We start from the raw sequence: 22607 nt of genomic DNA on the forward strand, positions 1-22607 counted from the left end.
TCGCTTTTAATGGCAAACCTTATCCGTCCTCGGAACCTGGCCAAGTTTTCGAAACACCGGGTACAGGGAGTATACAGGGGGAGGAGAGGTCAATACGAGAGAAATATATCGACCGACCAACAAAACGAAAGAGAACGGAAATGTCCTCGAACCTCTCTCTCTCTCTCTCCCCTCCTTTCCTTTTACACGTTTAAAAATTATTTACAGAATGGATCGTTCCAAGTTTGTGAAGATTTATTTTTGAAATTACGAGTGTTTAACTACGAGTGTCCGAGGCTTGTAACATAGAAGATAACGACGATTCGGAGCTTTCAAGCGGATGAATTAAAGGAGCTCGTTGAACGAATTGTTTAAATGGAAGCGCGAGCGACTCTTCCTCGAAGAATATCTGCTCGGTGAACAACGGAGGACACAATAGAAAAGAGAGTCGTTCTCTTGTCGCTTGTGTGTCACCTCGCCTTTTTTTCTCGGACAAGTTTCATTCTCCTCGCCTCCTCGATAATCTTATCGGATAAATATTTGCGCGATCCATAGACAGGCGAGTCTCTAGAGAGGGAAAGATAAATTTATAAACAGAATGTTTTGTTCGATGCTTTCAATGCTCTTATCGATGTCGTCGTTTATATTTATCGATTTTTCGCTCCCGGGATTCTCCAACGAAATTATTCTCCTCCTTTTTTTCTTTCTTTCTTGGTGCCAATGTTTTCCCTTCGATTATCTTATCCCACCTCCGTTAATTATTATTGCGTATACTTTGTATCGCGTGTTTGCATCAAGTGTTTCGTTTCGTCATCGTTTACACATCTTCCAATTTCCATAATTTATCATCTCAGCCGCGATTTTTTTCAACTTTTCAAAAAACATATATATATATATATATATTTCGGTTACTCAGTTCTTTTCCTTTCCTTTCCTTCTTTCTTTTTTTCTTTTTCGATCATCCTTGAGATGAGTAATTTATTATCCCGTGATACGACTTCGACACGACTCGAAACGTCGACCGACACCCATAAATTCTCTGGAATAACGTACCATTTAAAAAGAATATATAGCCCGTCTGCAACTTCGACGCGATAACGTGCGCGTTTCGCTAGAATTCTTTCTCCAAAAGAAGAAAGAAAAAAGAAAAAAAATATATACTCGCATAAGAACGATACGTACGCAAAGTTACGAGGCGGAATGTTCGTTTAATAATTCAAGGACGCGGTTACGTAAATCTCTATAATCATATTAGGAAACGGCGATCGGTGAATGCGATTCGTTTTTGTCTCGATGAATGAGTCGAGAACGAAAGATACGAATCCTCGAGATGTAAATGTGAACGACGGGACAATGGTTCGGCCGCGTAAGCGCAACTGGTTGCATAAGCGGAAGCGCATTCGGCTGTAGCATTCGGATAATATATGCGCTGGAGTACACGCGCACGGGGGTTGATTTATAGCGGCGAATAACCGAGTAGGCACCCTGTTAGAAAGAGAAGAAGGGGAAGCAAAAGGTGTGGAGGAAGATTCTCGTTTCCGGAGATGGTGGACGAAAAAACGAAGATTTTTAAGGAAGGAGGAAAGGAAAGTAGTCGTTAATGAGTTACCAACGACGGTAATCTTTGTTTGTTGGCTAACTGAAAAAGGAAAAGAAAAAAAAAAAATTCATATTCAATTAGTTCGTTAAGCATTATCAATTGTCTGTCCTTGAAAAGACATAAATACGGCATAATGCGTTATCATTAGCAGTTATAAGGCTAACAAAAGCACAACTGTTTAAAGCGTGTTATCGTTCGCCAATAAACCTCCAACTGATTATCGTCACGCATCGATCATCTCCTCTTATCGCGACCGATGTGAAAACGATCTTCATCTATCGATATCGCAATTTTCAACTTTATCGACCGAGTCGTTAACGTAGAATCATACGTAGAATCCTCGTAAGTATCGTTATAAGTAATCACGATCACGTATGTATAAAATGATGCTCTTCGATTCGATTCGAGCAGAGACGAAATGAGGATTCGTAGCGATGTGAAAGGTCAATGTCGATGTGCGTAACGATCGTAAATCGATGGAGACGGTCTGATATTTCTTCGCGATCCCGTGTGTTAACTCTGTTATTTGTACGTACGAGAAACGTGTTGTCCACCGGTCGATTAAACGCAACAGCTTCGCCGCTGTAAACAGTTAAACCGGATCGATAAGAGTTATTCTCACGTGATTCGTTTCCCTCGGGATCAAGTTCAAAACCGCGTGGATCGGGAAAGGTCAATGGAACTCTTTATGGATCCCGAACCACGATCGATATCGGGACATCTCTTTATCCCTGATTCTGGAGGGAAGCTGGACTTCTCTCCAATAAGGCTTGCCTCTCCATATACGAAACTCGACAAACTGGTCGATTGAGTCTTTGTGGAGAAGGTGTTTTGTGTGTTCGTGTAACAGGCCGGCTACCTGAATTAAAGGAGAAGAAAAAAAAAAGGAAGAAAGATCTGTCACGCGGCTTTCGATAAGAATCCATTCGGGATTTATGGGAATCGTAAAAGATCACTGTCAATGGCCAATGCCATTCATAATTTAATCCTATCAAGGAAAGGAGAGGAAAAAGAGAAAAAACAACAACGATTCGAATATATATCTTGGACAGGAAGAAGTAATGATTTCTGAAAAAGAAATATCTATTTAGAAAGAATCTATGTTCCGATTCGCCTCGTTACTCTATCTTGGCGAAAATAAATCTCTCACGCTATCGCCCAACGAGAAGTCACGTCGAAGGCAGGTAACTAGTCAATTAATATGGTTCACGATTATTCGACACGCCTAAGTGGCATGGTGTACACGCGTCGATTTCGCAGTGTCAAGGAACCGCGACTGCTTATCTAAACAAGTCACGGCTCGTCGGCTTCATTGAGGATTCACGGAAATCCATCGTGTTCCCGTGCGCCGTGAGCGTTGTGTCTTTGCTCATGATTTACCGAAGACACTCGCAAGTAGGTCAACCGTGACTAACCGTAAGCTTATTGAGTCGTGGCCGCCGTTTTTATTTATTTATTTATTTCCTTTTTTTCTCGATTTACATCTCGTTTCTGTCGCGAGAAGTGAAAAGTCAGCGTCGTGATGCATCAAACATCTCGAGCTCGTGTGTATTACAGCTACCGTTGGGTCACGCCGCTTCCTGCTTTCTTCGAATATACGCCACGTATACGTTATATATTCTCTCGATTACGAACGATCCACCAAGTAAATTCGTTGTTTCGATCGTTGGAGATTTATCGTATCGTTAATCTTCAACAGATATCTCGTGATGAGTACATCGTCTCGTAATGAAATACAAGTTTCCGATATTTAATTAAACTCCTTTTTTGGGGGGAGACGTTTAAAAAGTATCTGAAAAGTGAAAGATTTGATTCGATTAGATTGGACGATAAGCAGAATTAATTATACCATGATTTTATACGTCTTCTTGAAATCTATTCATTGAGAAACGGAGTGGGAAATGGATACGGATTGTATATATGTTTGTTCGAAATAGAGTTGAACCCTATTACATTTTTAATTGACTCGATTAACTCGTCGAGGAAGAGACGTGCATCGCATGAAGAATTGATATAAAAAGGCGACCAAGTTCGAGACAGGCAAGTGAATAATGCTAGACCGCGATGCGCCTGTTGCTCTAATTACACATACGTATAACAGTAATTACTCGTGCTTAATAACGGAGGATTAGCAAGAGGAGAAACGACGATTTCACGATGACATCACCCCGTGGCACGTGGTCGAGATTCAATCAGGTAGCTGAAACGAGTCTATACGACGACTTGTCAATATTGCGTGGGAGAAAGCACACCGACGACTATTATCGACTTGGTGACACTAATTTCTACAGCAAAGGAATCATCCCACTCGTGTTTATCTTGCCGGATCTTCGTCCCGGCGATGCGGTGATCAAATTTCAATATTTACGTAATCGAAAATACATAACTCGAGTCCTAGATATCAGAAATTTTATGACGAATTTGAGTCGCGTTTATTTCCAACGAAAAAAAAAAAAAAGAGAGAGAGAATTTTTCGAAATTTCTGCGATCGTCCGAGTCGAATTTAGGACAGCACCGAGCGTGGGCGTCGAATCCAGCGTCGTGGGTGGGAAAAAAGATGCGCTCCGCGATAACTGGAGATTCGTCTTTCGTGGAGCTTTATATCAATGGTAATGAAGAAGAAGAATAATGGGCATCACACCGGAGCCTCGTCACCCGTGTCGACAGCGTGCACGCACGTCCCTCCCTGATATTATACAGAGGATTTACAGGAACGTAAAAATAAAAAATGACAAGCATAACCAAGCAGCAATTAATTGTATTCACCGCAACGATACGCCTTCAACTTTTCGCTGTTCATCGCGTTATCTCCGCTTATAATATAACGCGATCACTCGGTTCAGAATCGTGACTCACTGTTTAACGACTGTTTAACCGTGTCCAAGGAAGAAAAGATCGGCTTGTTCACGAGGGATATCTCGCACAATGCCTCGTCGGATGATCCACGACATCGAGGATCGTGGACGCACAATGGATCCCGTGGCTATGCGCTCCTCCCGTAATTGTCGGTATAAATCAAACGAATGGCGATTTTTATAGGTTCACCCGTTGCTTGTGTTTCACGATCGAAGATTTTTCTTATTTTTTACTGCCTATTTTTTCCTTCTCTTCTCTCTTTTTTTCAACATGGAGACGCGCGAGTCTCTCTCTCTCTCTCTCTCTTCGGTCGAACAAGATTTCTTAGAAACATCGTTTCCAAACAAGGGAAAGTATTAGATCCTGCAACGGGGGAACGTGCGTAGGGTTAAATGTCTACGTGACCGGATTACACGATCGATTCCGTGGTTCAAGTTCGTTGTTACGCGAGGGCGAGTGTCGCCGAGTGAAAAACCCTTGATTGGTTTCCCTCTCGTGTTTGTGGATATCGCGTTACCAAATCTTGCGTCTTTTTTTCGTGAGAGGGGCGCCATACCAGAAGGGATGGTGGGGATTGTTGCTTTAATTACGTTTAATTGATGATCGCATTACGAGAAAGTATAATTAAGAAGTTAAAAATGATAAATGACGCGAGTCAGAAAAGGCGAAAATCCTTGGAACGAGAATGGAAAATGCGTGTTTGTTCATATTCTGTTCCGTGTGTTCATTGACGTACACGTTAATGGAATTAATATTATCTGTAAATAGAAAAACTGTTTCCCTTTTTCTCTCTCGTTCAATCGAGTAAATTGATGGAAAGTTTGTTTCGATGAGATGCGAATATTTAAGATTGGTTAAAAATAGTTGAACTATTTTTTTTTCTAGTAAAATTTGCGCGCTTCGAAAAATTAAAAACATCCATAAAACTCGAGATCTAGTTTGAATTTCAATTTAATTCCAAGAGAAACGAAGGTAGAGCTCGAATAACGACACTCGACCTCGTAAATACTCTTCGACTAAATGTGATTTTCGATTGAAATTCTCCCATGTTCATCACGCCGCACAAGCAAGGTAGTCACACCGTTTATATAAAGAGTGATAAACTGTTGACATTCGCCTACTAACGCAAGATGAGTACGCGGACAGCAAATAATTACCACATCCTGCTTGCTGGCATACCGAAGGCTTTGAGAACCGCGAGAAGTTTTAAGTTATTAAGAAACTTTTTACGCTTGATCAAGAGAATGCCTCGCGAATACCTCTTTCTCTCCAACGTTTCATTACGTTCTTCTCTCTTAATAATTTCTACGATGCGTATATATACCTTCATTTTAAAATGAAACGAAATAAAATCCCTTGGCGAGAAACAAGCATTACGTAACATCAATTTTCTTATTCAACAAATTTCCTTACTTCTGTACTACTTGTATTCGTTATCTACTGTGTTCCTTTCCCGTTTATCTTGGATTCTTCGGTATCTCGGTTGCTTGCACTGGTACAAATAATTGTGCGTCGAAAAAGGTTTATTTGGTTTACAAAAAAAATCGTGATTCATAAATTTTTTCACTCGAAATTGTCCATGACTTTGACCTCGAGCCTGATATGCGCTCAACGCTCTTCTTCTTCTATCCAAAATATGCAATTTTGTATATTTTCAAGATTGTTCCAGTTTTATTGGAACGTATCAGAAATATACACAGAATTTATCTTTTGTTAATAAAAATAATGCTAGAGAAAAGATATCGAGGATAATTAAAATATTCATCATTTTTTTCATTCGAAATTATCACTTCTTTTCATTTATTCAAAATATCCAATTTTGTATATTTTCAAGATTCCTCCAGTTTTATTGGAAGGTCAACATATTAGAAATATACACAGAATTTTGTTAACAAAAATAATCTCAGAGAAGAGATAGATCAGGAATAATGAAAATATATCATCTACTTGTCTTACTGCCAAACTTGTCACTTTTGACAACAAAATTTATTGGCAGTAATAATGTCCAACATGTCGCGACACGCCAAATTTCACTTATAATTATAACAATATCCAATCGATTCTTTCTCTTTTCACCTCGATCTCCACGTAAATTATCCTTAAAAAAAAAAAAAGAAACGTAAAACTCGCGTAGTAACTCTCACCTACATATTAATCTGGCCAGGCGGAAAGAATTCGTGTGGCCTATTCCCGCGGAATTTATCTTTAGACGGTCCGTGTAAATTATTTCTTTAGCCTATGCAATCCCCAGAACGCGTAGAAGCGAAATCGGAGCAGAGTCGGAGGTTGCTGGAGAGGGCAAAGAGGAGGAGGAGGATCGTTCCTCCTTCAACGAGCTGCGGTCTAAATCAGGCGGCTTTAGGGACACGGGTAAAAAATCCGGGCGTAGCCGAGTCTTCTTCGTGGTTCCGTTCTACACACCTCCTCCGCTCCATTCCACTCCGCTGCCGCTTGGTCACACGCAGCCGTTTAGCTCGGCTCTCAGATCCCGAACCGGGGAGAAAGAGGCGAGCATCTGCGTGATCCTATGTTATCTTCCCGTTTGGCAGCCAGCCAGCAACGCGGTGTCTCGGTCCCTTTTGCTATTTCGCCGCGTGTGCGCGTTATATCCCTTGCACAGCCGCGCACAGTTATTTTCGCGTGGTGAGAACCGGCTGCAATCCACGGATTATTTCGAATCGCGTTCTCGCCCCGACGACCAGAATTTCCTCTCGCCCCCCTCGTCGCTCCGGTTGCGCAATCCTTGCGAGACGACCACGACGACGGCGACGTCGAAGGTGACGAGGACGAGTCTTCCTCCTCGTTTCGAAGTGTGACGTAATTCATTAGATCCGAGGAGGAAAAAGGGGAAGAAACGCGATGCTAGAAATACGACGCCGTGAGAATCGGAGAGCCAGTTTAATCATCGAACCAGTTACAACAACTCACCCCTGACTTTCAAATTCTTAAATGGGACGATATTCGTAATTGTAATTAATTAATTGCCGGCCTGTCACGGAATTGCATTTGCATTCGGGGGAGAAGGAAGAAATTTTTACGCAATTAAAAAGCAAATTTCATTAAACCTGATGCGAGTGATTAATCGCGAATCCATTTCATCCCTCTCCTCAGCAGCCAAGGATACGTTGAAAAGCGTTGTTTCTCGCCGCGTACCAAGGTTAATCGATCGCGGCTGCAAACTCGTCGAACCGCTTTCGAATCGTTGTAACGTTTCGTTCGAATCCTCCTCGTAGTTAACTCGTAGGAAAAGATTTTCGCGATTCATCGTATACGGCGATGCAAGAAGAAGAAGAAGAAGAAGAAGAAGGGAAGAAAGAAAAAGAAGAAAGCTGGTGTGGTTCAACGTTCAACCGATGAATACCCCGAGCTCGAAAACGTCGTCTTCGGTATTTACGGTTTCGCAAAAGCGAAACGAATAGCGATATGGCCACGCGATTCATCGCCTCGAACGGCGAGGAACTTTTCAGGAGGAGGTCCGCGATGGTGTGCGCTAAGGTTGGGTGGGTGCTAACACGGGTCAATTCGGCCAATGGCACTCCCCGTTTTATTACCCATGCCCCGACACAGCCTCATGGTGCATGTCTTATTGCACATTCCAACGACGCACAGACGCACGCACACGTACCCGCGAGTACGAATCGTATAAATACGTGGACACGCGTGATTCCAACCTCCTTTCGCGGTATTTTACACGCACCCACGAATGCGCGGGCCCGATGTTTACAGACGCACACGTGTTCGTCGCGGCATACGACGAGTGAAACGAGAAGGTTCCCTCTCGGAATAAGAGTGCGTACCTCTTAGCAATAATAACCATTAAGGCGTGAGGGAATGCGAGAGGTGACGTCATCCCATTCAACATTCGTGATCCATCCAACACACTTGTCAACTTATTCAGCCTTCCAGGAATAAATTCTGAATGTTAATATCTCGCCAATCTTTCCGATCGCTCCGCGGTGCAACGCTCTCTCTCTCTCTCTCCTCCTTCTTTCGCAGTCGTTTAAGAATTTCTGCAAATCCGGACTTCCTGCTGGCGCACAGTCGTTGACGGTATCCACGGTTGTAAATCAGAAAATTAACCGCTTCCTTCGACGATTCCTAACGACGATTCGAGTTTGATAATTTTACCCATGCCTCGCCTCGACGCAATAAGGAATAATTAACGCTACGTGTCGAGCGAAATGGAATTTTCTTTTTTTCCTCCTTTTTTCTCAACATTTTATTACGAAACGTTGCGATAATTGAGCGGAACGATGGCGTGTTTGCTTTGTTAAAAAGGTTGATAATTGAGCATGGGAACTGGCGTCATGACTATTCCACCCTCTCTACGATACTTTCGCGGGGGAAGGGAACACGAAGGAAAACACGAAGGGGCGCATTCCTACGAGGGAGGAAGATACGCGATCGATATAGAGATATAACTCGAAACATGGTCACTCGAGATGTATCCGTTTGGCTTGGAGATTTTATATCGGGATCAGGAATTTCAAGCTTCCACCACGCTTTATACAGTTGTTAGTCATCGTGTATAAGATTTAATCGAAGAAGAAAGTCATGTGCGTTCTAATCGAGCATTCATAGCCGCATAGATACACGTAAGTACTTACACTTGGCGTTCCATATGACCAGACATAAAGTCTCGGTTGTTACTGTTCGAGACTTCCGGGTGTAGCGGTATCTAATAGGAATTATAGTGCTTATCCTTGTTGAGTGTTGCATCGGTATCGCAATTAGCTTTTTCACAGAATAAATTTAATGTATTTATATTTTTTCAATCAGAGATCTAATAAAACTTCTATCGAAATGTTGTTACTGTATATATTTACCCTTTCGATAATATTATACTTTTAATTGGAAAGATATCATAAATTGACTCAATAACACTGTAATCAAACCAAATTTCAAATTCAGAATGATTGAATTCGCGACGTAACTTAAAAAGTGAATTTAAAAAGAAATTCTTACAGAAGTGTTTTTTCGTAAAATTCTTGAAAAAAAAGGCTTAGGTAAGAAAGAAATCATTTCAAGATATCCGAACTGGAATTACCGGTCGCATGGTTAAACATCGAGACGATGACGAAACATGGAGATATATAAAAAAAAAAGAAAAATTCCCAGATGTGATTTATTACACATCGAAATCTCGAACAACGATCGAGAAGTTTATGCTTCGTAGCAGTTTGGAACGCAAACCGTACGTGAATCTATGCGCACGTTCGACCAAATCTCGGATGACGACTCTCTCACAACGTAGGTGTCTGACCGGATTTTCCACGATTATTCATCGAATCTAAATTTAGGCTCGACCGAACTCTATTTCGCAGAAACAATATATCGGCAGAGGATACGAGACAAGAACGAGCACGCATTGACATTTTCGAACCAATATTCCCGATGGCTAAACCCGACCGCTCATAATTCCAATTTAGATCAACCTCCGCGCCCCTCGCGTGCACCGATCCCCTCGCTTTTCTTTTCCTGGAAACGAGCGTTGGTCTCACGATTAAATGACTCGCATCTGAACAAACGTAACCGAAGCGACATTTTGCAATTACATATAACCCTTATGTCTCTTCAATATACATATATAGAAAAGATAAAAAGAAAGAAGAAGAAACGACGAGACGAGAAATCGATAAATCGTTTCGAATAATCAGATAATCGAATAATCGTTTCCCATTTCGTTATTATTGTTCCAAAAAAGAGCGATGATCCGTCGGATCCAAGTCGATTTTTCTTCGACGAATCGATGATTAGAAATTCACGACAGAGCGTTGAAGAAAGGACGCATAAATTTTGCCTCGGGTGTGCTCCCATCGGGGCATAGTAACGTAATTGCACCCCGGCAACGACACCCTGACATTTTGCAGGCCGCATCGATCAGTCGATGCGGTTCTAGCCGATCTCACTGGCCGCTCTCAATTTACAGTCCTCTATCCTTTTGATTTGTGAGGGAGGGTGGCGAGGCAGGGACGGGTTGAAGACACGTAAGAAAAGTGGTGGTCACGTAAGGGCAAACGTTGGGGACAGGATGACGTGTACTATTAGGATGAATCGCGAGCACGAGGCGGCAGGTCCTTTTTTTGGACATGTCGGGGATTGTCGGATGACATCATCGCGTTTTGTTACGCGTGCGCCTAATGCAAAACGGTTTTGCGGTTTTCAAGCACGTCCGTTATATTGTTTCGTTTTGTTTGCCACGAAGTCACCGTTCGAATTTCTAATGGATAGAGAGATCGAGAACAAAGGTGATAAAAAGGTGGAAGAACAGGGAAGTGGCGGATTCTCCAGATTTTCTTTCCCCTCCACTTTCCCGTGTCAGATGTATCATGTTTTATTCCGTTTTTCTCCAATACCTGGTTTATGATGCATTGCGTATTGCAGTCTCTTTCACCTTGAACGCCGGATGTCCAGATCGTCACCGAGATGTCCTTTCCTTTGTCCCTGTCGTTGCAGCGAAATTCGAGGGGGGAGGAAGATTTAGAATTCAATATTATCGCGAAGGACAGTCGTAAATTTTCTGCACGAAAAGATTTAAAGTCGTTCGCCTTCCTCCAGTTTCTTGCATTGGCAGTGTTCGTGTTCGTGTCGAGCGACAAAGTGCAAAGTTTAAGTTCTTTCAAAAAAAAAAAAAAAGGAAAATAATTTGAAGAACTTGCGTTCGAAAAGAAATACGAGCGACGATCAGTTATTAATTACTAATAATCGAAGATTTTTTATTTCATCGATTTTTCGAAGCATTTTGAGAGTTTAATCTATCGTTTCGTCATCGAGAATCGATAGAAAATGGGAGGGGAAAAAAGGGAAGAATCCATGGTGAGAATAAATTGAGCAATGGGACACCGTGGCGTCTTTTCTAGGCCGTTACCAAGGGATACCGACTCTACGTTGTGTGTGACCAGGGAGGTAACGAACTAAGTGGAAACAGAACTGCGTGCACGAGGTGGTCAACCATTAACCTAGATTCTTTCTTGATCTAATCGCGATTATTATTACAAATAATCCAATCATTTTTTTTAATATCATTTCCACGAATCATTTCACACTTTTTCAAGCACGATCCTTACCAAACGAATTTCCATTCCAATCTCTCTCTCTCTCTCTCTCTCTTTCTCCAAATTATACTTTAAAATCTTTCAAAATCTCATGTTCATCGACGATTTTTAGAAAGAAATCTTCTTGAAATCCAGTCAAATCTTATCTAGAGAGGCGTTCTCACGAACGGCCTAAATTCTTCTTTAAAGCTTTTTCCAGATCTAGACCAGTTAACCCAGTCCTGGAATAAATTCACGAAGCCTGTAATAAAGGATACCGCGAGATCTCGAGCCTCCTGTATCGACGACGCGAGTTCACGCGAGCGTGATGGAGAGCGGTTAACCGGGAACCGGAAGTGGGTCAGCTATCGACGCTTTTTACCTGTGTCTCCCAACCTGTGTGCCTGGAATAAAAAGATATAGAGGAGACAGTTGAAATAGATTCGAGCAGTTTACTGTTAATCTTCATCACGGATCTATTTTACCACTAATAAGGGTGTGGTGGTTCTCTGGTTAAAATCGAACGTGACCGATGGACGGAGCATGGCTTCGAAAATGGGGTAAATTGGATGTGGACACGAAGCGAGCTACGACGAGAACGTAGACCTCTCATTTCGTCCGTTTCTATCGTTTCACCGGCGTTTCTTTATTCGATCAACCGTGCCCTAACGATCTCCGTAAGTCACACGCGAAGAAGTAGGGAAGAGGCATTGTTAGGAAAGATATAGATGGGCGTAAAGGGTGGCGCGTATTATTAGAAAACGGTGTGCTTACATACTGCTGTCCTGAAATTAAAACGCGCATCGTGCACTAGAAATCTAATTTCAACCGCTGTGTCCTTCTTCTCGATCGTTGCTCGAGGCCTCTTCGAGAGATATAAATCTTGGCTGTTTGTTCCTTCGAAAAACATCTGTTAGAGATCGTATTCTATACAACAACAATAGAGCCGTTCTTCTCCGTACCAGAGAATTATTGATTTGATTTATTTGAAATTGTTATTATCGTCCCGTGGATTTTTAACGAACGATCCTTCCATTGGAAAATCATCGAAAGTCATTTTAGAAGAATGGCACGATTCAATCATTTTTCAATATCGATATCTTCATTCGTTGTTATGTTGATAATTCCTTAAACGAATTAGAAACCCAGCTTATCGAATTAAATTTTCCACGTAATAAATAATCTACGATAAATCTTTTAATTATCTATCCGTTATTTACAGTTTGGTGCAAACCGGCTAAAGGATCCGAGAGCGCCGATTACACCGAAGACGATACACCGTCCGAATACATCGACGATGACAACAACGACGACACCGATGATCTAGCCGATGACGTGAACGATACCGCCAGCGCCGTGGATGACGACACGGCCAGTGCTATCGAGGAACCGCAAATCATATCGAGGCCCGAGAGTATACGAATGAGGAACGGAAGCACGATATACCTTCATTGTCTCGTGAAAAATGCAGGTTCGTGCAACGCGATTCCTCCAATTATTTCTTCCTCTTGGATAATGCGAAATCGAATCATCTTGATGAAAAATATAAAAATATATTTCAGACAATTTCGCGGTCACCTGGAAAAAAGACGACAATTTCATGTATCAGGAAGGGAAGAGGATTGTTATATTACCGAACAATACGTTGGTGATACACGATGCCAATGTCAATGACACTTCCGACGATTACGAGTGCAGCATCATGCATCCTAAAAAAACTGTTACGATCAAGCACAGAGTGCAGGTCGTTTCTCAAGTTCCGCCCACGCAGAGAGTGGATGTTACTTCTGAAAGGCCTCAAGTTCTACCTACGGACACGCAACGAATGGATGCTGCTTCTGAAAGGCCTCAGGTACCACCATCGATTCATCACAAACAATCGGAGATACGTGTAATCCCCGGTAAAAGGGTGGAAGTGAACGCTGGTGATAACGTCACCCTCGGTTGCGAAACGAGGATACAACCGATACCTGAGATAAAGTGGTACCACGAGGTAAGATATTTCTACTCAACACCGTATTATGTACATATTTATAGAAGAATACATACATTTTAGGAACGAAAGTGCAAGTAGAAAAGTTACATTGGAATGTTTAATCAAGGGAAAGCGAAAATTGTATTTAATACAAATTTTTGTTCGAGAAAAATGTTGATTTTTAATTTTCACGTTTCTTTCTTTTTTGTTACAGAACGAAAGAGTTCATAATAATATACTCGTATCCGGTAATCGTATCACTATCATGAATATTAATAGGCACGATGGTGGTCATTATCAGTGTTTGGCCGAGAATGGGATGGAGTCTCCACCTGTAGAAGCCATTAACGTCATTGTTAATTGTAAGAATTCAGAAGGCACTTACCGGATGACCTACTATTCTATATTTAAATGTTGCTTCAACGAATAAATAAATCAAACATAAAAAAAAAAAACGTTTATTTGTTTTCATAGACGCTCCAGAAATAGAGACAAAGGGGAAATGGGTGCACACCGGAGTCGGAGTAGAATCGCGATTATCGTGTATCGTGCATGCTCATCCGCATGCTAACGTAACGTGGTTCAAGGATCAGAAGAGAATATTACCGAAGAAAAACAGTATAGAGCTTAAAGGAAACAAAACTCGATACGTTCTTGATATTTTGCACACCCAACTCGAAGACTTGGCTAATTACACGTGCGTAGCGGAGAACAAATTGGGACGGACGGAAAAAACTATTTCCCTTACCGGTAATTTTCTCGTCTTCTCATTTAGAATAAAATAAAGTGAAACGAAATTATGAGATTTTGCATTCGTTAATTATATATAAAAAAAAAAATTGCTTTGCAGGTCTTCCTTCTCAAGCAATTATTTCTGGTAGTGAGATGACAAGAACCGCATCAGGGTTAATTTTAAAATGGCACTTGGAAAGTTATTCGCCGATTATTGAATATAAAGTAATTATATTTTTTATTAATACCTTATTCTTTTTATATGTATCATTATTACGACTAAAATAAATTAATTACGTGACATAGCTGCAATATCGTCGCAAAGAAGATCCCGAATGGATTATTGTGAAGCCTACGGTAACGAATGGCAGAGGAAATCAATTCATTGTCGAGCATACAATTGAAGGACTTCAACCTGGATCGTACGAAGCAATCGTTATGGCTAGAAATGACTTTGGGTGGTCTTTACCCTCGAAGCCGCATACATTTGTAGGAGGTACGAAGATGATATATTTTGAAATCAATCATTATATAACGAAGTTGTTGATTTATTAAATTTCTTTTCTCAATTGCTTTACAGAATACGCAGATGAGCAAGCTGAGAATGGTAAATATCGTAATATATTATGCAATAGACCATCTGTTTGTAAATGAGCATATCTCTTATGAATGTTTAATGCGTTTCTAGTTAGAGGACCGTCAGCGGGTGTATCTCAACCTGCTTTAGCTATTGCAACACTATTCCTAGTCGTTTCGTCCTGTGCCTTTACAAGTCTGTAATTTACCGAACTCCTTAAACTATAGGTATATCTGTTATATACAATTATTTTGATTTATATATTGAAAAATATTAAGATATTGATTAATAACATATCAATTTTATATACGCAGGTAATTTGCTGCAGCCAAAGCGTACACCAGCAAATGCAATGGTGGGTTTAGTGAAACAAGAATGTCTAGGAGAACTGTATATTGCTGGTGTAATATATTTTTTAAAATAATATATTAGTTATATTTATTTTAAGCAAGAGATAAATAATTAATATGTTCTCTAGAATAATATTTGCAAAAAGATATTACCTAAATTTTTTACTGCTGCTTGTTGATTATTCGAGCAATCAAAGATTTGGAAATGATACGAAAAAGAAAATTATATTATTATTCATGTTTAAATATAATAAGCAAAAGTGCATTTTTTGTATCTACTATATATTGTTTTTTTATAAAAATTTGTCAAAATTTAATTATGGGCATTCTTTATGTATAAAAAAATACTTTCAGATTATGCAGCATAAATTAGATAATTCTCCTAGATGTTCTGGTACGTATTATTAAAAAAAAAAAAAAGAGCATTTTAATTGTACTCTAAATCAAGAGTAACTATAAGGGATATTGTACTTTAAAATATATTTATATATCTATATATATATATTATATATATATACGTACGCATAATTTAGTATTCATTGTACATGTATAAGTTCAGAGATATATGATTATTATTATTATAATTTATTTTTATATGCTTAAGATAACTAAATCCGTGTTCTATAATGTTGCTTAGTGCCATGTACGCAAGTTTTTTTCTCGATCGTGTACAGAAATGGCACTGATAAATCATCTTTCGAAATACGAAAGAAGGATATGTATGTAGGTACCTTACGTATAATAACAAAGAAATAATGTTATTAAGAATCGCCGTAGAAAATCGACAAAAAAACATGGGTTGAAAGCACATATACTGATTGGCATATTGTTAGAATTAATTCCTTTCTCTCTTTCTTTTCCTACTATATGTGCTTCCAATTCAAATAAATATAATATTTTCATTTGACTTTAAAGTATAATGTTATGAGTGGACACGAATGCCTGTTGAGAGTGCAAGGATAATGTATTGTTTTTCGAATTAGCTTGGTAGCTTTAGTACATATACACGTCGTTGCATTGATTTTTAACAACCGTTACAATCAATAGATTATAGATTAAAAAATAAATATTGTACAAAAATATTGTCGGTTCCAACAAATGGTGCACATTATGTAAACGTTAAATGTAAAAATTTCAGTCACGCTTATCTTGACGCTCTGTATATGACAATCCTTACTTTTGTATAGCGTTCGTTGCATTTATTCATTTGATAATAAATTCGTTGCATAAGTTCAAACACAAGTTACAAATACTTTCTCAAAATTTTTTATAGGAGAGCACTTTTTTAAACTTTCAGTAATGTATATTAGATTAATTCTATGTCTCTATTTTATTAACTTAAGATTTAGATTATTATTTAAATTATTTTTCTGTACCTCAAAGAATCGATTAAAAATGTTATACAAGGATACTTTTCTAATAATATATTAACCATTGGTAGCCAAGAGAACATATCAACAGTCGATTATATTATTAATTATGAATAGTATTACCATCCGTTGTTAACACGAATAATAAAATTGAAAAATTTTTACACACAGATAAAATATAAAATATAAAATATAAAATAGACAAATTTTATGGGATTTTATGTCATATATTATAATAATGTGAAATATTGACTTTGAAAAAAAAAACATCAGAACATTTACTACATCTTTTGACATGTCTGATTTAAATTTATATGTACATATAATATTATTTCTTTAATTATTAAAAATGTAAGAAAAACTTTTGTTATAAAAATCGTTTAATTTAGTAAAAGAAATTTGATTTTGTTTTCTAAATTTAATTTTAATATTGGTACTCTAGCAATCAATATAAAATCTATGTAAATAATCTAGAATTATATTTTTAAAACACAATGTCACAATATAGGTGCAATCAAATAAAAGGCTAAATTTGGAAATAAAAAATACTACTTCCTATCAATATTTTATATTTTCACCATCATGAGAATATAAAATAATTGATAGTTTAAAAATTTAAATAAAAAAAATATATATCACAAAGAATCAAATCATTTTATCCATTTACACAAAAATAAATCCTATCAAATAAAAAACCTATTAAACCCATCAAAAACTAATCCTATCTAAAGAAAAACTAAAAAATCTGTTTATAAATTTTATCTATAAAATCTATATGTGATAAAGAATAAAAAACATATGGAATATAAATGTAAAAGCAATCAATTCATCCTTTTGATTTTTTTTAACATAGAATATTCTTGAAACAAATTTGAAAAAACTAGAAAATTTTTTAAATAGCAAAATTAGATTAAAATGTGATTGTTCTTTTCTTGCATCATTAATTTAAATTAAAATTTATAATAATACTAAAAAAAAATCTGCAATTTACTTATTATTGAATAATAATCATGGTCAGTATGAAAATAGGTTAGAAAATATCATAATAACTACTATTAGATATTATTAAAAAAGAATGATTTTTCATTCTTCAGATCTAAAAAAAATCAAAAGAATGAATTGATTGCTTTTTTCTTGTTCGAATATAATCTATTGAACTAGATCAAACGAGATTTCTTATTGTAGATTAAATAGAAAAAAAAAAGAAAAAAAATTAAATCATGGAACGATAAAGATATATAACATATATACAAAAATGTAGAAATTTTTATATTTTTATTGTATTATATTATATATATTTGTTTCAAGACATTGTAATTGTAAAATTTAAAAAATCGATAGATAAAATCAAAAATAAACATACAGATCAGCTTATTCGATTTTTCAAATTATATTTTTTGAAATAAATAATTACACGAAAACGCGATGTATAAGAAAATTTTTATTAATAAATAAATATTAATAAATAATTTTAAAGAAAAAAAATATTAGTTATGAATATAATAAGAGGAATAAAAAAAAAAGTTCATCAATAGACATGAAAAATATTACCATCAATGTTGTTGTGGCTCATCACGAGATTCATTAAATAAGAAAAGAAGTTAAAAAAAAATCTATAATAAAAGAAAAAAATTCATAATTTAAAAATATCATAATTTAAAATTATTTATTATTTAAAATAATTGAAATAATAAAAGATGAAATTATAAATATATAAATTATAAATTATAAATTATAAATTATAAATTATAAATTATAAATTATAAATATGGCAACAGAGGTTAAAATTCTATGTAACAAATTATTTAATTAATATGTGTATCACTAATGATTTACTAAAAACGAAATACAAATGTTATTTTATATTTATTATTTTTAATACAAAAAATTAAACATTACTATTTATGCATAAAAACTCATCACATTGTAACGTTATTGAAATTTTTCCCGCCTTGAAAATTACGTTACAATCAAATTACGCACTTGAGTAAAATAAATCGAATTTTCAAAATAAATGTATAAAATGTATAAAAAAAATTGAATTAAAATCAATTTTTTTAAAACAACACAAAAAAACTTAAATTCTATTTTTAGAAGTTTATTATACAAATTATTTTTAATTAATGATCAAACAGAAAAAAAATAAATTATCTCAAAAAATTATTAATTATAATAATATCCAATAAATAAATAAATAAACACATATTAATTAAATAATTATATAAAATGTAAAAAAATAATTATACAAATAATAGACAATAGAGAAATCACATACCTGAAACGAAATATTACGTCTTATCGCGTCGATTTTCGACAACAGAATGACGCCCCTCACCTCGATTTAACCTATCGAATATCAAATTGGAGAGGGGATATGCTCGGCAGTTTGACAACAAGTCAAGCGTGGCACGAGCGTGGCACGAACGCGACTGCCAATTCCCTGGAAGGACTGTATTATAACAGATGTTTTTAGCCTTGGACGTAATATTCAAAACAAATACAGAAATATTAGACGAGTTGAACATAGATAAATATATTTAGAAAAGAAATATATGAGAATATTTGAGACAAAATTCACTTTAATGATTTATTTACTTCTACTTCAGTACAGATAATACAAATTTTTATTTCAATACGAAAAATAATAAAAAACTAAATTAAATACATAACTTTTTTCTTGTTTACTTTTCAGATTGGTTATTAATTCGATAATCATGAGAATTAACTTAATCTAAATCTTAATATTACAAACTATTCATATATAATTATATATGTCTAGAAAGATTTATTTGAAAATCTCGGATTACAAATTGCTTAATACTAATTCAATATATTCAGTATATAATTCAATATATTCAAATCCAATCTCTATTGTTTAAAATTTATCAAAATATAGAATAGATTATCGAATTTAATATTAATATTCAAAATATATCTCTTCTAAAATCGAAAAAAGATTTTAAGAGGATCTTAAAATGGATTGCAAATGTGAAATTTGCATACTATTTTTGATATTCATTTAAGATTATCAAAATCCAAATTTTAAAAAATGAATTGCGAATGTTCATCTAAGGAACAAGTTCTAATGACATTTTTTCATATCAAAATCTTATTTAGAACGAAAGAAAAAAATTGAAAGAACTAAAACTAATCTTTTGACATTTTATAAAAGTTTTATGATTTGCAAAAAATTTGATTATTTTTTATAAGATTTTTATTAAAAACAATATGAAATATATATTTTTCTATAGGATATTTATTATGTTCGAACATAAGTTTGATGTATTCGTTATCGTTTTCTTTTTAAAAACATACAGTTGTATTGACAATGATATTCGATCACTGCGATTGGCTTATTTGAGGAATAAGGTTCCATATATTTCGACGAATTCTGCTTAGTTGTGGGGGTAAGGAGACGAAAGAAGGGATAAGGAAAAAAGCTTAGAAGGATCAGTTAGTCCTCGACAGTCTACCTCTTTACGTCGTTTTAGGTGTGATTGAAATTGTGATTTTATTGTACTTTAAAATGGATAAAATAAAGAAAATACATGTTAAAACAAGTGCAAATTCTGTAGGAGAATGTCAGTTGACAATCAGATTGTTAGAAATGTTACAAAGAACAAAATATGAATTAGTGCAGGAAAATGGACAACGTCGTTTAACTGCTCCAGAGATTGTTCGTGGTGAAAAGCAACGTGTGAAAGGTGCTGAAATTTTTCTTGGTCGTCTACCGCGAGATTGTTACGAAGATGAACTAATGCCAGTATTAGAAACAATCGGTTATTTGATTGAATTACGATTGATGCTAGATTTTTCTGGATCTACTCGCGGTTATGCGTTTGCTTCATTCGAAGATGTAAAAACAGCAAGACGCGCCTGCGCAAAACTTGACGGTTATGAAATTAGACCGGGCCATCGTATCGGTGTCGTTAAGTCAGTTGATAATTGTCGATTATTTTTCGGTGGAGTACCTAAAAATAAAAGCAAAGAAGAATTTATGCAAGAATTAACTAAGATTCTTGAAGGCATTATTGACATTTATCTATATCCAAGTGCACATGATAAAACATTGAATCGTGGTTTCATATTCGTCGAATTCAAAGATCATAGAGCAGCTGCAATGGCCAGACGAAAATTAATACCTGGTAGAGTTATGTTGTGGGATCATGAAATTGCAGTTGACTGGGCTGATCCTGAACCTGGTGATCCTATCGATGAAGAAATTATGGAAAGCGTAAGTTTTAAATTATTCAAAAAATATTTTTATTTAAAAATATGTTACGTGTATATGCTATACAATCTGTTACGAATATATAGAATTGTATATTGTTAAAAAAAATATATATCTATTTGTATCTTTTATTTTAATGATGAATTAAAAAATATATAGCATTGATTATTATTCTTAGGTTACTGCTCTATTTGTACGAAATCTTAATTTGGATATGTCACAACAAAAAGTTCGAGATATCTTTCAGAAAAATACGAAAATTCCCATTTTAAAATTAAAAAAAATTAATCATTTTGCATTCGTACATTATGAAAGTCGTCAAGCAGCACAAACTGTAATGGATATTATGACAAGTATATTTATATATTCTATTATTATATCATATTTTATTATTTTATCTCATTTATTACAATAAAATGCCTATAAAATAGGATCTAATGGTATTGCTGACTCTGAAGGTTGGGAAATACGTTGGGCAAAACCAATCGGAGCTGCAAAAATTTTAGAAAGACAAAGATGTATCAATGAAGCTGTAGCAAAATCAAGTTTTCATAAATTTGAACAAAATCGTAAATATATATCGCCAAAAAAATGTAATCTTAAAAAATTTCAATCTCAAGTCATGGACTTGAATGCTAATGTAGTCGACATAGCCTTAATGCATATGACTGCTTTGCAATATTTCATTAAAGAAAAATTTAATGCTACTTGTACTTTTAATTATTTACACGCAGTGGATGAATCCGCTTTTATGTGTAAAGTATGCATGATATTCGCTTATATTTATTTTTATTCACTTAGTATTTTTTTTTTTTTTTAGTTTTTAGATTATATTTATTATTTTCTTTTTTCCTTAGATAATTATCTTTAAAGATGGACATATTCTGTTTGAATATCATGGAGAATCAATGCCAACGAAACAAAATGCAATTGTCGCTGCATGCACAAAGATCTATCAATTTATTGCTCAGAATTACGGTGAGTACTCTAGATAAAAATATGTGAGTACTAGATTAAGTCCTCATGGAGATGGGTAATTATAATTTGTGAATGTAATTTATTCTTGATAAATATAATCAATAGTAATTTCGTGACGCGAATATAATATAATGTTTTAACTTGAGGTTTCTATTTTTCTCGAAATTTCAAACAATATTCAAGACTTACTTTTGTAGACATTTTATTTGTAGTTAATCTTGAAAACAAATTATATACATTATTTCAATAATTTAAATAATAATTTAATCATTAGTTTAATGAATTTTATTTAACAAATTTTTTAAAATTGCTTAAAAAATTAGCAAAATAAAGATAGTTACATAAGTATGATTTATAGATATTTTTTTGTATGTTTTCAAACAGTGCTACTGAATAACGAGCACTATTGCATGGAACAAAAGCTAAACATTAATCCTGCGGTTGGGTCACCAGTCAGCTGGAATAGGGATATAGATTATAATTAAATTTTTTTTTAAAAGATTTTTATAATTGAACATGTATAAATTTTATATTATTTATAACGTAGAGATCCAAAAGCATGATGACAAAAATATCGAGAAACAATATAAACATGAATTCATTTTTACATCACTGATATGAAATTAAGATTTTAACAGAAAATTTTTACAATTGAAATAGATTTTAACCGAATTTTAAAATATATAATATATTTGTATAAAAATGATCGCTTTGATCTGAATATATATATTCATGGTCTTAATTACAATATAGTTACGATATAAAATACATTTTTAATGATGATATGAAATATCATAATAAAATAAACGAAATTTTAATTATAAAAATTTTAATTATAATATTTATTAGTGAAGTTTATAATAAATATATTTTTTAACTGTTGACTTTTAAAAATCGAAATTTAAACTTAGAAAATCTGATAATC

General features: G+C 35.4%; 2 protein-coding genes across 3 annotated transcripts in view; both read left to right on the top strand.

The window, feature by feature from the left end:
* The window catches only part of LOC107996835 (opioid-binding protein/cell adhesion molecule homolog), a 51733-nt gene extending 35221 nt beyond the window's left edge, over window positions 1-16512 (top strand). Inside the window, exons 1-10 of one of the 2 annotated variants that reach the window (XM_017055115.3) lie at window positions 11102-12029; window positions 12692-12940; window positions 13032-13462; window positions 13659-13806; window positions 13919-14194; window positions 14295-14401; window positions 14483-14672; window positions 14757-14783; window positions 14865-14980; window positions 15068-16512. In XM_017055115.3, the coding sequence (XP_016910604.2) occupies window positions 12002-12029; window positions 12692-12940; window positions 13032-13462; window positions 13659-13806; window positions 13919-14194; window positions 14295-14401; window positions 14483-14672; window positions 14757-14783; window positions 14865-14956 (1548 nt within the window). In that variant the 5' untranslated portion in view covers window positions 11102-12001 and the 3' untranslated portion in view covers window positions 14957-14980; window positions 15068-16512. Of the gene's footprint in view, window positions 1-11101; window positions 12030-12691; window positions 12941-13031; window positions 13463-13658; window positions 13807-13918; window positions 14195-14294; window positions 14402-14482; window positions 14673-14756; window positions 14784-14864; window positions 14981-15067 lie in introns of those variants that run through there. The other variant, XM_017055114.3, reaches the window with a different exon arrangement.
* A 3193-nt stretch (window positions 16513-19705) lies between these two features.
* Window positions 19706-22453, top strand: LOC107996730 (RNA-binding protein 47-like). The gene is made up of 5 exons (XM_017054910.3): window positions 19706-20707; window positions 20883-21057; window positions 21136-21464; window positions 21562-21682; window positions 22067-22453. Exons 1-5 carry the CDS (start codon window positions 20000-20002, stop codon window positions 22165-22167), a joined length of 1434 nt encoding a protein of 477 aa, XP_016910399.1. The 5' UTR covers window positions 19706-19999; the 3' UTR covers window positions 22168-22453.
* The last annotated feature ends 154 nt before the right edge of the window (window positions 22454-22607 follow it).

Source organism: Apis cerana, linkage group LG2, assembly GCF_029169275.1.
Source record: "Apis cerana isolate GH-2021 linkage group LG2, AcerK_1.0, whole genome shotgun sequence".
Classification (NCBI taxonomy): Eukaryota; Metazoa; Arthropoda; class Insecta; order Hymenoptera; family Apidae; genus Apis; species Apis cerana.